The sequence below is a fragment of the Leucoraja erinacea genome, chromosome 17 (genome assembly GCF_028641065.1).
Source record: "Leucoraja erinacea ecotype New England chromosome 17, Leri_hhj_1, whole genome shotgun sequence".
NCBI lineage: Eukaryota > Metazoa > Chordata > Chondrichthyes > Rajiformes > Rajidae > Leucoraja > Leucoraja erinaceus.
In genome coordinates this window covers 15,246,817-15,261,085 of record NC_073393.1, presented here as the reverse complement: position 1 = coordinate 15,261,085, position 14,269 = coordinate 15,246,817, and the positions used below count along the sequence as shown (strand labels likewise).

General features: G+C 41.7%; 1 protein-coding gene across 1 annotated transcript in view; it reads right to left on the bottom strand.

Annotated features, from left to right (window-relative positions):
- Window positions 1-14,269, bottom strand: part of cngb1a (cyclic nucleotide gated channel subunit beta 1a) — a 105,489-nt gene that overhangs the window by 15,223 nt on the left and 75,997 nt on the right. Inside the window, exons 30-36 of the mRNA XM_055648642.1 lie at window positions 13,577-13,734; window positions 11,583-11,750; window positions 10,287-10,495; window positions 7,091-7,141; window positions 4,905-4,991; window positions 2,578-2,642; window positions 1,725-1,847 (exon numbers count right to left, since the gene is read on the bottom strand). Coding sequence (XP_055504617.1) covers window positions 1,725-1,847; window positions 2,578-2,642; window positions 4,905-4,991; window positions 7,091-7,141; window positions 10,287-10,495; window positions 11,583-11,750; window positions 13,577-13,734 — 861 coding nt within the window. The remainder of the gene's footprint in view (window positions 1-1,724; window positions 1,848-2,577; window positions 2,643-4,904; window positions 4,992-7,090; window positions 7,142-10,286; window positions 10,496-11,582; window positions 11,751-13,576; window positions 13,735-14,269) is intronic.

Here is a 14,269-nt window from a genome sequence, read left to right as displayed (position 1 = left end):
GGATCCAAGCAGTCTTTCCAGCTGCGGCAGAGGTTCACCTGCACCTGCTCCAACCTCATCTATTGCATCAGCTGCTCTACATCAGTGAGACAAAGCGTAGGCTTGGCGATCGCTTCGCCGAACACCTCCACTCAGTTCACAATAACCAACCTGATCTCCCGGTGGCTCAGCACTTCGACTCCCCCTCCCATTCCGAATCCGACCTTTGTGTCCTCAGCCTCCTCCATGGCCAGGGTGAGGATCACCGTAAATTAGAAGAGCAGCACCTCATATTTCGCTTGGGTAGTTTGCATCCCAGTGGTATGAACATTGACTTCTCTAATTTCAGGTAGTTCTTACTATCCCCTCCTCATCTCAGCTCTCCCTCAGCCCGCTGGCTCCTCCTCTTCCTTTCTTCTTCCCGCCCCCCCTAATTTTACGCTAATTTGATAATGTATTTTCACATCTTTAAGGTACCCAAAAACACTTTGGATTTATTGAAATACTTTTGAAGTGCACTGATGGTTGGAATGTATGAACTGTAATTGTCAATTTGTGCAAAGCCAGTTCCAAAACTGGTAGAGAAATTTAAAAAAGGACATGCAACCTTACTCTGAGTCAGAGCCAAGTGTACTATCACTGAGACGCAGCTGACATAACAGATGTGTCAGCTGCTCCATGCATAAGCTGCAGGAACGATGTTTTGGAGTGAAAATCTATCCTCATGTATGAGAGCTAATCAGATAAAACGCTAACATATTGCCTTTCAATTCTTGCTTCCAGAGTTAAATTTCATTGAAATCAATTGATTCAAATTTTAGAGATGTATCATGTTGTGTGCTTAGCACATATAACTCAGGACAACTTTTATTGAATCAACAAGTTGGATGCCAGACAGGAAGAAAGGGTTATGATTTCTTACAGGATATTGCAGGAAAAGGTGAAGAAATTAAAATGCTTAAAGAATCAATTCCAATGAAAGACCATTGATCTGAAATGTTGACTTGTTTCTCACTCTGTAAATGCTCCAAGACTACTGCTCTTCATTTAGAGTTATTGACTCATAGAGCTATACAGGACGGAAATAGGCCCTCTAGCCCAGCTTGTCCATGCCAATCAAATTGTCTAAATAAGCTAGTCTCTCGTGTCTGAGCCTGGCCCATATTCCTTCAAACCTTTCCAACCCATCTACCTGTTCAGATGTCTTAAACATTGAAATTGTAAGCACCTTTACCCCCTCCTCCGTTAGCTCATGCTACGTATGCACCACACAATGGGTGAAAAGCTGCTTCCTCAGCCTCTTTTAAATCTTTCCCTTCTCAATATAAACCTATAGTTTTAGAAACAGCATTTGCCTTTTTTCTTTGGATTTCTAGCATCTACTGCCGTTTGCTTTTGGGTTATTGTTGAATTCGCACCCTGAAGAAGCTCTGCTCCTCCCTCCTATGGGGTACCAATTTGTCTCTTTGGCCCCATTCCGCTAGTTCTAATGAACAATTATAGGCTTGAAATGTTAATATTTACTCTCTCTACAGATGCTGTCTGACCCACTGAGTATTTTCAGCATTTTATCTTACATTTTCAAATTTTAGCAGTTTTATACAGAATATCTATTCCAAACTATTGATTACTGGTGTCATTTGGATGGACAGTCTGGCACATATTATTACAAATACATCTTGTAGGAAAATAGCAAATAAAAATCTCAGAAAAAGCAATATATCAGATCTAAAAATTAAACCTACCTGTTCCCCTCACCATCATAAACCCACTTTGTGGCTCCAATGCCCTCGTAGTCAGATGCCCAATAGTATAAACAACTGTTTATGTGGAGGCTGTACAGTAAATATATTGTGGTCCTTATCACTCTGTAAGGCACAAAGCATTTGAGAGATGAGGATTGATGTATGTATCTTTAACAATTCACTCACCATTCATGAGTAGGTGCATTCCCCTTCCTGAACATCCTGACTCTCAGAATGAAGGGTCAGGAGCTGTATTTTTGCAATTTACTATTCCTTAACATGAGCAAGCTCCGTTTCATTTTAAGCTGCTGCCACAATTGAATGATGTGACTATTTCTGATCTACCTAGTTTTTATTGAAAGGAACCTATCATCGCATCTCTGGTTAGCAATATGAAGGGGCTTTGATCTATATGTGTTGCACAAGCTCATTGGTATTACCCCAGGTATCAAAAATGTATCCTGTTATTATCACATGCAGCTGAGTGATACCTTGGTACTTTATTTTAAAAGGAAAGGACAATTCTTGAGTATCTCTATTTAAAGGAACAGTACCTAATTATTGCAGTGTTTAAAGGGAATAATACGTGAACATTACTGTATTGAAAGGGGACAGCGCCTGTGTATCACTGTGTTTCAAGGGTTTCAATTATGTTTAAAGGCTTAAATATCCGATTCTCACTATGTTTAAAATGTCAGACCAATGTTTTACCAATGCAACATTGTTTTACAGAAGATATTATAAGGTACTTCTGAATAACTCACAACAATTTCTGAGTGTTTGTGTGTGGTACATGGTGGAAATTCAAGGTGTGATTACAAGTCTATCTGAGAAATAAAACAGTGTTACGCACCTGTAAATATAAGCTTTGCTCATTATTGCTTCCAGTCGGTCATTAAATTCAAGAAAGGTTGTGTACTGTTACAAAAGATTTTTGAAAGATGTTCAGTAACATCACAATATACCTTACTAAAAAAAAACGTGGGATTAAATATTTCTTTAAATCACACATAATACTAACAGAGAAAGTACCATTTAATTGGCATTCCAATCATAATGCCAAATGAATGATAGATGCAATCCAGAATCTTTCAAAAGCAGACATATGATCAATTTGACCAGCACTAGTTTTTCCCAATCTAATTGATTTGTTATGAACTTTAAAGAAAAATTTGAAAGAGTGCTTTGTATTGTCCTTAGGTATCAAAAGGAAATTGGATATATTCTCGTAAAATAAAATATTGTGGGGCTACAGAGAAAGATCAGTGTGGACCTAATCAGACAGATTATTTCACTGGCCACGTAGTCTGCTGGAATATTCTATGAGAGAAAATGTATGTACCATACATTTGATCCACCCAATGCAGGGTTATGAAATTGGGAAGTCTAAGCAGCTGAAGATATTAGCCTCCGATATTATCATTTGGAATATATTGCTGCAGGAGGAAGTTGCAGCAGGTAATTGCTCCAAGTTGGTAAATGTTTGGATGTGATGTGAGACCAGGGTCCTTGAAAGTTTTATAATGAGGATGGGGAAGATACGACTATTGGCCATTGTTATGCAGCCTGCAAGAGCTCAGGTTAAAGAGGTGGCGAAGAATGAAATGTTTGGACATGTTACACGTGGAATCAGAATCTTTGGATAGTTGTGCGATTAAGGGAGGGTAGTCAAGGTGTTTGGTATTTTTATCATAGGATCATGGAGGGTTCATTAACTTTGGCGTTATTGGCATAAATGAAGTCTTGAGATGGTATTTTATCTTTGGACAGCGTTGGTTGGCGAAGGGTGAGATCTGGTGTTTGGACTGTATAGATGAGGGAATGGAGCAAGTTCTGATCTTGAGCAATAGCTTAGGTTCAATAAGGCTTTGAGAGTTTGCACCATGGAGCCATGGAAGGAGCTTTGTGGTCTAAGTGATTGTGAATGGGAAGGTGTTCAGAGATGGGGGTCAGTGGGACCAGGCCAGGACCTGTGGTTGGAGCCATGGTGGGTAAGGAAATGGGGAATTTTGGAATCAAAAAACAGACACAACAGATGAAGTACCTACTTCTTTATCTATACAATATATATTCTGACTTTTCCTGAGGCAACAACGTGGGCATCAGATTCAGATTCAGATTCAGATTCAATTTTAATTGTCATTGTCAGTGTACAGTACAGAGACAACGAAATGCATTTAGCATCTCCCTTGAAGAGCGACATAGCAAACGATTTGAATAAAAAAAAATAATAAGTGTCCGGGGGGGGGGGTGAGATTGGCAGTCACCGAGGTACGTTGTTTAGTAGAGTGACAGCCGCCGGAAAGAAGCTGTTCCTCGACCTGCTGGTTCGGCAACGGAGAGACCTGTAGCGCCTCCCGGATGGTAGGAGGGTAAACAGTCCATGGTTGGGGTGAGAGCAGTCCTTGGCGATGCTGAGCGCCCTCCGCAGACAGCGCTTGCTTTGGACAGACTCAATGGAGGGGAGCGTGGAACCGGTGATGCGTTGGGCAATTTTCACCACCCTCTGCAATGCCTTCCGGTCGGCATGGAGAATGAAGCAGGTTGCGCATATTGAACATGTGTAATAAAGACCCACAACTGGTACAGGTGAAGGAAGTCTTTTGTTCTCAGACAATACAGGAGACAACATTCTCAGTTTCATGAGTACTTAGTTTCTCTGTCTGCATTTTGCAGTATTAGCTCACCAGAGCTAAAACCCAGACACTCCAAGCACCACCATAACTGCCTATGCTTCAAAGGTCATAATTGTGCTAGCCCACAGAATGATTTGTACTTGCACCAGGGAACCAGGTGTAGTGACAGTTTGTCCTGACTATCTGTTACCCTCAACTACCAGCAATAAAACATACTACATGCTCGTTACCACATTGCTATAGCATCCAGCTGTTCTCAAAAGGAATGTCAAAGTTCCTACATTACAATACTGGCTACATTCGAAAAGTAGTTACTTTGCTGTAAATTGCTTTGAGGTTCTGAAAAGTTTTACATAATGCAAGTTCTTTTCTCCTAGCAATTTATTTTCAATTGATTTCTGGTTGTTTCTAAGCAGTTGATATGTATCATTTTTTACTATGAGTTACTGACTTTTAAAATCAGAACCTATGGTGACATTGGATCCAGAAGCTATAAGCTTTGGATACAGCTTCGCCAAGGAAAGAAAACCTCAACCAAACTTACCTTCAAGAGGCGTGGAACTCTCAACAACACTTTGAAGCCTAGTTTAAAATACAATATATCCAAAGGCAAAAGAGACACCAAATCCATCTGGAAATAGAATCAAAGTGGTTATATATATATTTTTTTTTTGAAGATTTCCCTCTCTTTCATCCATTAAAAAAGTCATTGTTCAATGTAGTTTGACCACTCGGCTAACAATTCTAGAATGTAAGCTTATTCACCAATTACGGAGCAGAGGACCAATTCAATTTGTTGACTGTGGGAGAGTGTTGTTTTGATGAATGATTCAACTCTCTTGATTTGATGAGGAATATTAGAAGTGACTACGCTGTAATATCTTTGGAAACTGGATTACAATGAAAGAGAAAAGGGCCAAGTAGACATCAAACTTTTTACAAATACTTTTCTCTCTAAGAACCAGTTCCAGAATAGATTGAAGGGCCGCTATTAACAAACTGGGTGTTCAACTGGACATTGAGCAGGGATAGGGTCTGAATGTGACACTGCTGCCTGAAGAGATTGGCCTGTGCGGCTAAGTCAGCCACTTTGGTACAGTAATGGCAATCATCCTTCAGGAAAGGAGCTTTTTACTCTAAACTAAAGGAAACATACACAAAGCAATGAAGCAACTACACCATTAAAAAACATGGGAAAATCAGGTCCTGTACAAACCTATAGAGCTGGCATAACCACTGATGAATGTCCTGCATCATTGAAAGTGTCAGTATGCCTGGCCCTACCCTCATCAACACATCTCTGATAAGGAAAGCTGATATTGGAGTAGGGATGAACGATGAAGGTGTAAGCAATGCTGTGGGGCAGGGTGGGATTTGGCTACTACAATAACAGCTACAGGGCTGGGCAGTGGGGACAATTTGAGCTATAACTTTCTCATTAAGTTATCCCATTGATTTTGCGAATTGTTTTTGCCTAATAACAATTTACACATGTTCAATACTGGTGCGCAGAGTGACATTTTACTGAGGTTACAGTATAGCTGAGTATATTGGTCCATTGCCGCTGTTTATTTAAATGTCCCCATAAATATCCTTACTTGGATGATATGGAATGATGGAGCAGAGCACAGATCTCATCCCCTACAGAACTAACAGTGCAAGATACAGTCAGTGGAAATGGCCAGGGTGCATGGGTGAATGAGCCACCGCAACACTTTCTGTGTGACTATGCTACTATGACCGCTAAACTGCTCTGGGGTTCTCCATGTGATCATAGTGCATGAGTAGCTGCAGCAGCTGTTGGAGTTACTTAGATTTTACACTGGATCACGTGGTAAACAAAAGGACACTATGTGCTGGAGTAACTCAGCAGATTAGGCAGCATCTCTGGAGAACACAGATGGATATCGTTTTGGGTTGAGCCCCTTCTTCAAACTGATTGTGGGGTGAGGGGAGATGAAAGATGGAAAAGGGAGCAGCAGCAGGACAAAGCATGGTAGGTAATGGGTAGACATCGTCGAGAGGGGTTTATGATAGGCAGATGGTTGGAACAACAACAGAACAGAAGGTGTGAGACAGGTTTGAAGCATTGTGCATTATTAAGTCAGAGGGAAAAATGTAACAGTGGGGCAGGGGGGGGGGGGAGTGGGTTGGAGGGGAGAAATAGGTGGGAGTCCAGTTGGGCACAGGGGAGGAAAGAGGTTGGGGGAGAGAGGGAGGGGGAAAGGGTGTGTCTGGGAAAGGGGGGGGGGGGGGGGTGCGGTAGGGGGGAGGTTAGTGAGAGGTTGCTTAAAATTGGGGAACTCAATGTTCATACCATTGGGCTGTAAGCTACCCAAGCGGAATATGAGGTGCGATTCCTCCGGTTTGTTTGTGGCCCACTCTGGCAATGGAGAAGGCTCAGGACAGAAAGGGGCAGTGTGGAATGGGAAGGGAAGTTAAAATGGTTCGCAACCTGGAGATTCAGTAGGGCTTGGCCGTTGTTGATCATGCGATATTTGATCCACATGAGCTGCTTTCCATCTCCCTTCCTTTAACAACCTTGGCATGATCTTCTATTCCTTTCTCTCTCATGTATTTATCCAGTTTTCATTAAACTCTATTTTCAGAGCTCATCAATGCCACTCCAGGCAAGGGCTATTCATCAACGCACTAATATTAATTGTTCATGGTGATTATTGAAGGACAGCGCAGTGAACCTTATTCATGTTCACCAGTGTAATGACTCACCTTAAATTTTGGGGTTTTTATGTAATTTTCTCTCATAAGTTTCCTTGCTGTCTGAAATAGGGAAGAACAAAGTTTATTCAACATCTAGAAGCATTTTAGTGAGTAAATCTTGTTGGTTGCATGGAGTCAAGCATTGCCTATGCACTTATAACCATATAACCATATAACAATTACAGCACGGAAACAGGCCATCTCGGCCCTACAAGTCCGTGCCGAACAAATTTTTTTTTCCCCTTAGTCCCACCTGCCTGCACTCATACCATAACCCTCCATTCCCTTCTCATCCATATGCCTATCCAATTTATTTTTAAATGATACCAATGAACCTGCCTCCACCACTTCCACTGGAAGCTCATTCCACACCGCTACCACTCTCTGAGTAAAGAAGTTCCCCCTCATATTACCCCTAAACTTCTGTCCCTTCATTCTGAAGTCATGTCCTCTTGTTTGAATCCTCCCTATTCTCAAAGGGAAAAGCTTGTCCACATCAACTCTGTTTATCCCTCTCATCATTTTAAAGACCTCTATCAAGTCCCCCCTCAACCTTCTGCGCTCCAGAGAATAAAGACCTAGACTTAAGGAGCAGTCTGCAAATACATTTATAAGCAGGTTCCCTGTTCCATTCCCACTGTCATCTATTCCATCCTTCAATTTAGCAAATTGAACTAAACTTTCCTTTTTTCCCTTCTGATATTAACCATTGCCCAATCATCTTTTTTACAACCCACTTCGCAAGCGAAATGAAGCAAAAATGATCTGAAACACCCTGTTATCCTCGTGATGTTGAAGTAAAAATCCATGCACTCCTATAAATCCCAATGAAATCCTCTGATATGTGATCCATAAACATATCAATTGTGTAACAGGAATCTTAATTTCAAGGTCCGCAGAGGAGCGGCAGTTGAAGGAGCGAGTGCGGGCATTGACTGCCAAATCTATATTAGTTAATTGGTAAGTTAGTTAATTAGTAAAGTAGTTTATTGATTAGCAAATAAAAGTAGTACACGGTCTAGTGAGCGTGTTGAGGTAAAGTGTGAGTCTTTGGCTCAAGAGTCTTCAGTGAGGAGGCTATTTAATAAAATATTTAAACAATGGCAGGAATATTACTGCAGTGCCTTTGTTGCAAGATGTGGGAAGCCAGGGGCACCGCTGGTGTCACTGACCACTACACCTGTGGGAACTGTGTCTAGATGCAGCTCCTCAAGGACCGAGTTAGAGAACTGGAGCAGCAGCTGGATGACCTGTGGTCCATTCGGGAAGACGAAAGCTTCTTGGACAGGACCTACAGTCAGGTCGTCACTCCAAGAAAACAAGAGGTGTGACGGTTATAGGTGGCAAGGAAGGGGATGAAACTAGTACTGGAGACCTCGGTGGAAGTACCTCTTGAAAACAGGTACACCCTTTTGGGAGCTGTCAGGGCAGATGACGCTTCCAGTCCGAGCGGCGGACAGGTCTGTGACCCGAAACCTGCCGCTGAGGCTCGACAGACGTCACTCCATTGTCAGAGGTGCGGACAGGAGATTCTGTGGCGACAAGTGAGACTCGAGGAAGGTGTGTTGCCTTCCTGGTGACGGGGCCCCAAGATGTCTCAGACCAACTTAGTAACATCCTCGTGAGGGAAGGTGAACAGCTGGAAATGTTGTGCATGTAGGCACAAATGATGTGGGTAAGAAGAGGAAGGAGGTTCTGCAATGTGACTATAGAGAACGAGGTAGGAGGCTGAAAATCAGGACTTCTAGGGTGGTTATCTCTGGGTTGCTTCCAGTACCTCGCACTAGTGAGGGTAGGAACAAGGAGATGGGGGATCTGAATGTGTGGCTGAGGAGTTGGCACAGGGGGCAGGGATTTAGATTTCTAGATCACTGGGATCTCTTCTGGGGCATGGGTGACCTGTACAAAAGGGACGGGTTGCACCATAATCGGAGGAGGACCGACATTCTGGCAGGCAGGTTTGGTAGTGCTACACGGGTGGGTTTAAACTAAAGAGTGGGGGGTAGAGTCAACAACATGGAAGCGTATACGTGCAGTTAATGGGAAAGAGCGTGTAAGAAAAGTCACGTTTAAGGTTAGAAATAATAGGGGACCGAGGATCTAGTGGTAGGGAGGAACTGAAGGGAATCCACATTAGTCAGGAAATGGTGTTAGGTAAACAGTTGGGACTGAAGGCAGATAAATCCCCAGGGCCTGATGGTCTGCATCCCAGAGTACTCAAGGAGGTGACTCTAGAAATCGTGGATGCTTTGGTGATCATTTTCCAATGTTCTCTCGACTCAGACTACCCTCCAGTCCACATGAACTGATCCAATGTAACTCCACTTTTTAAGAAAGGAGGGAGAGAGAAAACAAGGAATTATAGACCAGTTAGCCTTGCATCAGTAGTGGGGGAGATGCTTGAGGAGCATTGTGAGAGGATTTGAGTTTAGGAGCACGGAGGTCCTACTGCAGTTGTACAGGGCCCTGGTGAGACCGCACCTGGAGTATTGCGGGCAATTTTAGTCTCCTTATTTGAGGAAGGACATTATTACTATTGAGGGAGTGCAGCATGGGTTGACCAGATTAGTTCCCAGGATGGCAGGACTGACATATGATGAAAGAATGGCTCAACTGGGCTTGTATTAACTGGCATTTATAAGGGTGAAAGGGGATTTTATAGAAACATAAAATTCTTAAAAGATTGGACAGGTTAGATGCAAGAAAAATGTTCCCGATGTTGGGGGTGTCCAAAACCAGGGGTCACAGTTTAAGAAAAGGGGTTGGCCATTTAGGACTGAGGTGAGAAAAAACTTCATCACCCAGAAAGGTGTGAGTCTGTGAAGGCCAATTCACTGGATGTTTTCAAGAGAGTGTTAGATTTAGTTCTTAGGGCTAAAGGAATCCAGGGATATGGGAAAAACGTAGGAACGGGGTACCGATTTTAGATGGTCATGGTCATATTGAATGGCACTGCAGGCTCGAAGAGGCTGAATGGCTACTCCTGCATCTATTTTTCTATGTCTCTACATGTAGGGATTTTTATTTGTCCCTGCTACCTTTGTTAATTTGCAGACTTTGACAAAAGGTGTGAAGATCAAAAAAATGTGCTCCAGCATTTTCTGCACTGACGCTGTTAAGATCTATTAAGGGCACATATTGCTGGCATAGGAGACTACAAAAGTATGTTTTATTAATCACGAAAGAAATTGAAATGATCACTTACTATAATGTCTCCTCCTTTTACATACTGGAGGCGGGACTGGAAAACAAGCATGTCCATCACGTAAATGAAATCACAAAAATAATCGATCAAAAGCCATATATAGATGTTATCAGGTGTTTGATAGGGAAAGGTGCAACGCACAGGGATTAGCCAAACATTCCAATTCCAGGCTAATACTACGATGGATAACCACAGAACGTATAATGGATCTATGACAGAAAACAAAAATAACTGTGTTATCCATTAACTGGGTTTAATATTGCAGAGGAATATAACTATCTACAGACACAACAGAGTGGTCATTGTATTCGGTTAGCACTGAATGAAGATTTCCATTTACCGACAAATTACTTCTAATATAATGGCTGCAATAATAAGGTCACAGTCACGGCACATGAGTAGAGTAACAACCACAGCAAGGAAAACACTTTACTATAGTTAGCATTGTGTATGGTCCATGCGGGAAAAAGTGTGTGATATTATGATATAAGTAGGCTGTTTTTTACCCTATAGCAAACTAATACCACTAGAGTGAAAATAAGTTAATGCAGTACAGACTCTACTACTGAATATACCATTCATTATTTCCTGCCAATAGTATCTCTGGTTCTGATATTTAATAGGTTTGAAGATGACGAGGCTCTGACCTGAAACGTTAACTTTGTTTCTCCCTCACCGATGCTGCCTGACCTGCTCAGAATGTCCAGAATTTTATGATTTCTTTCAGGTTTTCAGCATTTCCCTTTTCTTTGATTTTCATTTACTCTCTAGACATATGTTTAGACGACAATTAGTTGTAAGTTCTGCTCCTCATGGACTTTCTAACCAGGGTGGCTGCAGATCAAGAGTGCTGGACCGAACTGCAGTCAAACATTGAGGAACTTCCCTTATTGCCTTTCACACTTGACCTGAAATATTTATACCTGAGAGATGTGGAAATTGTAAACTCTTTTCTATTCATTTGTTAACTCTCAGGCTCAAAACTGTTGACTGGTTTCTGGTGAACACTGTTGCTGTGATGGAAACCTGATCACTATTCCAGTTTATCAGGTTTAGTTCCCTTTGCAATGCTGGGATGAGTACCTACAAATCAGCTTTTCCTTGGCTAGGATCTTGACCCTTCACACATATTTGCTAACTACCTACTCTTCAGGAAAAACCTTGATGGCCATGTTCGGCCCAAGTAGGATCTGTTTGCTTCAGGTACCATGATTGTTGACTGGTTAGAATTTGGATCCATCCCCTATTCAGGCTACCATAGTTTCAAACGCTCAAAGACAGTCTCAATTAACCTACTGCTGAAAGGATCAACACTAGATGGAAGCCCCAATGATTTGATCCGTCTGATCCAAGGTGCTGTTTTAAATCGGCAGCATATCATTTCACAGTAGTGCTCCTCTTCCATCTCCTCTTTCTTTTCATCTGCAGCTGGGAGAGAGGCTTCCATGGGCCTCTTTGCAGGTGCTGCGGTGAAATGTAAAAAGGTTTATACGTAAGATAGTTAGAAATACCCCAGCTCTCCAATGGAACAACTCAATAGAAAGAAGTAATTTTTATCAACTGTCCTTCATGCCTTCATGAACTTCCAAAGGAAGAATTTGTGAGTGAAGTCAGACTTTAATGAAAGTACGGCCATCACAACAGTATCCTCCAACCAACATCCTGCCATTTTGGGCAGTGCCTCTGGTTCAGAGGTTAGGACAGAATTTAGAGCATATCAACTGGAAGATAATACCCACCTCAGTTGAGGTTCACCAATAGGAGGGTGTCGGGAATCTTTGACAGAGGGCTGGATGGAAGATTCCACTGTGGACAGCAGCTATATTTTCACAGTGAGCAGTAGGGCATTGGGGAGTGTTGCAAGCAGATGGATCTAGTATAAGTACAAAGTTCCCTGAAAGTGGTTTGCACATAAATAGGAACAAGGATTTTGTCATGTTTTGCCATGTTGGCCTTTATCAGTCAGAGAATTGAGTAGAGAATTTATGTTACACTCGTACAAGATGTTGGTGAGACCACACTTGGAGCATTGTGTTTAGTTTTGGGTTACCCAGCTCTGGGAAAGATACCATTAAGCTGGAAAGATTGCAGAGAAGATTTGTGAGAATATTGCCAGGAATTGAGGGCTTGAACAACAGAGGGTGGTTGGGTAGGTTAGGAATTTACTCCTTGGGGCGCAGGAGGTTGATCTTATGGAGGTGTATAAAATAATGAGGGGAATTGAGAGGATGAATGCAAAGAGTCTTTGTCCCAGGGTATGGAAATCTAGAACTAGGGGGAATAAGTTTAAGGTGAAAGGGGAATAGGAACGTGAGTGACAATTTTTTCACACAGAGGATGGTGGGTATATAAAACAAGCTGCCCGAGGAAGAACTCGAGTCAGGTACAAATACAACTTTTAAATATATATTTGACAGATACATGGATCAGATAGGATTAGCGGGATATGGGCCCAAGGTGGGCTAATGGGACTAGCTTAGATGGAGCATTTTGCTCAGCATGGATAAGTTGGGCCAAAGGCCTATTACCATGCTATATGATTCTATGGCTCTACTGGGCTATGCCAAGCATGTTCTAACCAAATATACTTATTCTTTATTTTACTGCTCACTTAAACGTGTTTTATCAATGTTCTCTACAAAAGGAGAATAAAAATATATATGATGCGAATGTATCACTCCTTAACAATGTGGTTGTTCACTAATGCAACTTTTAAGGGATAAAAAAAACAGTGGATAAGTAACAATAAGAAAGATGAACAAGTCCATCCACCTCTTAAGAAATTCTTATGAATCAGAAATCAAATTTTAACATATTACAGTAAACTACAACTATGGCGTAAAAAAGGGAGAAAATCTGCATAACTGATCAGTTGAATAATTGAAATGACAATCCTGCATTTTCTTCCATGCCCCTCTCCCCCACCCATACTTCCAACCACCTCAGATACTCTTCGCCCATCCTCCTCATTCCTCAGGGCTGTCTCTGGTATTAGCATCGGCTAGCAGGGTTTCATGGCTTAGAACCCAAATTATGGTCTGCCAAGTTAGGATGATAACCCTCTGAGCCCTGAAACTCTACTGCTATGTTTGCACCTTCTTGTGTTTCTCCAAATTCATGCCACTCTATCATGTTTCTCAAACCCTCATTCCAGTTCACACAGTAGCTCAGAGAAACCATTAAGTAGAACCATTTTATCATTTCACGTTGTTATTTAAAGCAAACACAATCTGCCAATTCCACCCCAACCAACAGGTCTTGAACTCAGTCCCAAATCCCCTTTTACTTACTTGCTGTTGGACTTTCCTCATCCTCAGATGCCTCAGGGTCAATTAGCTTTTCTTTGACCCGTTCTGTTCTTTCTTTAAAGAGTTTAACTAATACCTGGAGGCGCTCATTAACAATAGCACTGGTAATACTTGAAGTTGAACCCTGCGGCGATCTAAAACTGGACAATAAAGATGAATTTAGTCCCTTTGATTTTCCAACCAGGTAATGTGCAATCATGTGCAGACATTAAAACTGTAATTTAAGCAGCTATACTAAAAACATCAATATCAAAAATATAACCCAAGGCATTAGATGTCATGCACATTGACTATATCAATTAAAACTCCCTACATTATGGCCTATATTCAAGAATGGAGGAAGACAGAAAGCAGGAAATTAAAGGCCTGTTTGCTGAACTCTGGGAAATTCATGGAATCCATTATTAACAGAAAAATAACACGACATTGAGAAAATTGTAATTCACTCAGAGTCAACAGTTTTATGAAACTAAATCATATTTCTCAAATTTGCTAGAGGTTGTGGCTGTGACAAACAGTGCGGATAAAGGAGAATCAATAGATGCAGAATGATTGGATTTCCAGAAGGCATTTGCCACATAAAAGGCTCAAGGTAACAGAGCATTGGTTTAGGGGGATAATGTTTGAGGGAGTGGATAACCTGCAGAAAAGTGGGTATGAATGGGTCAAATCAAC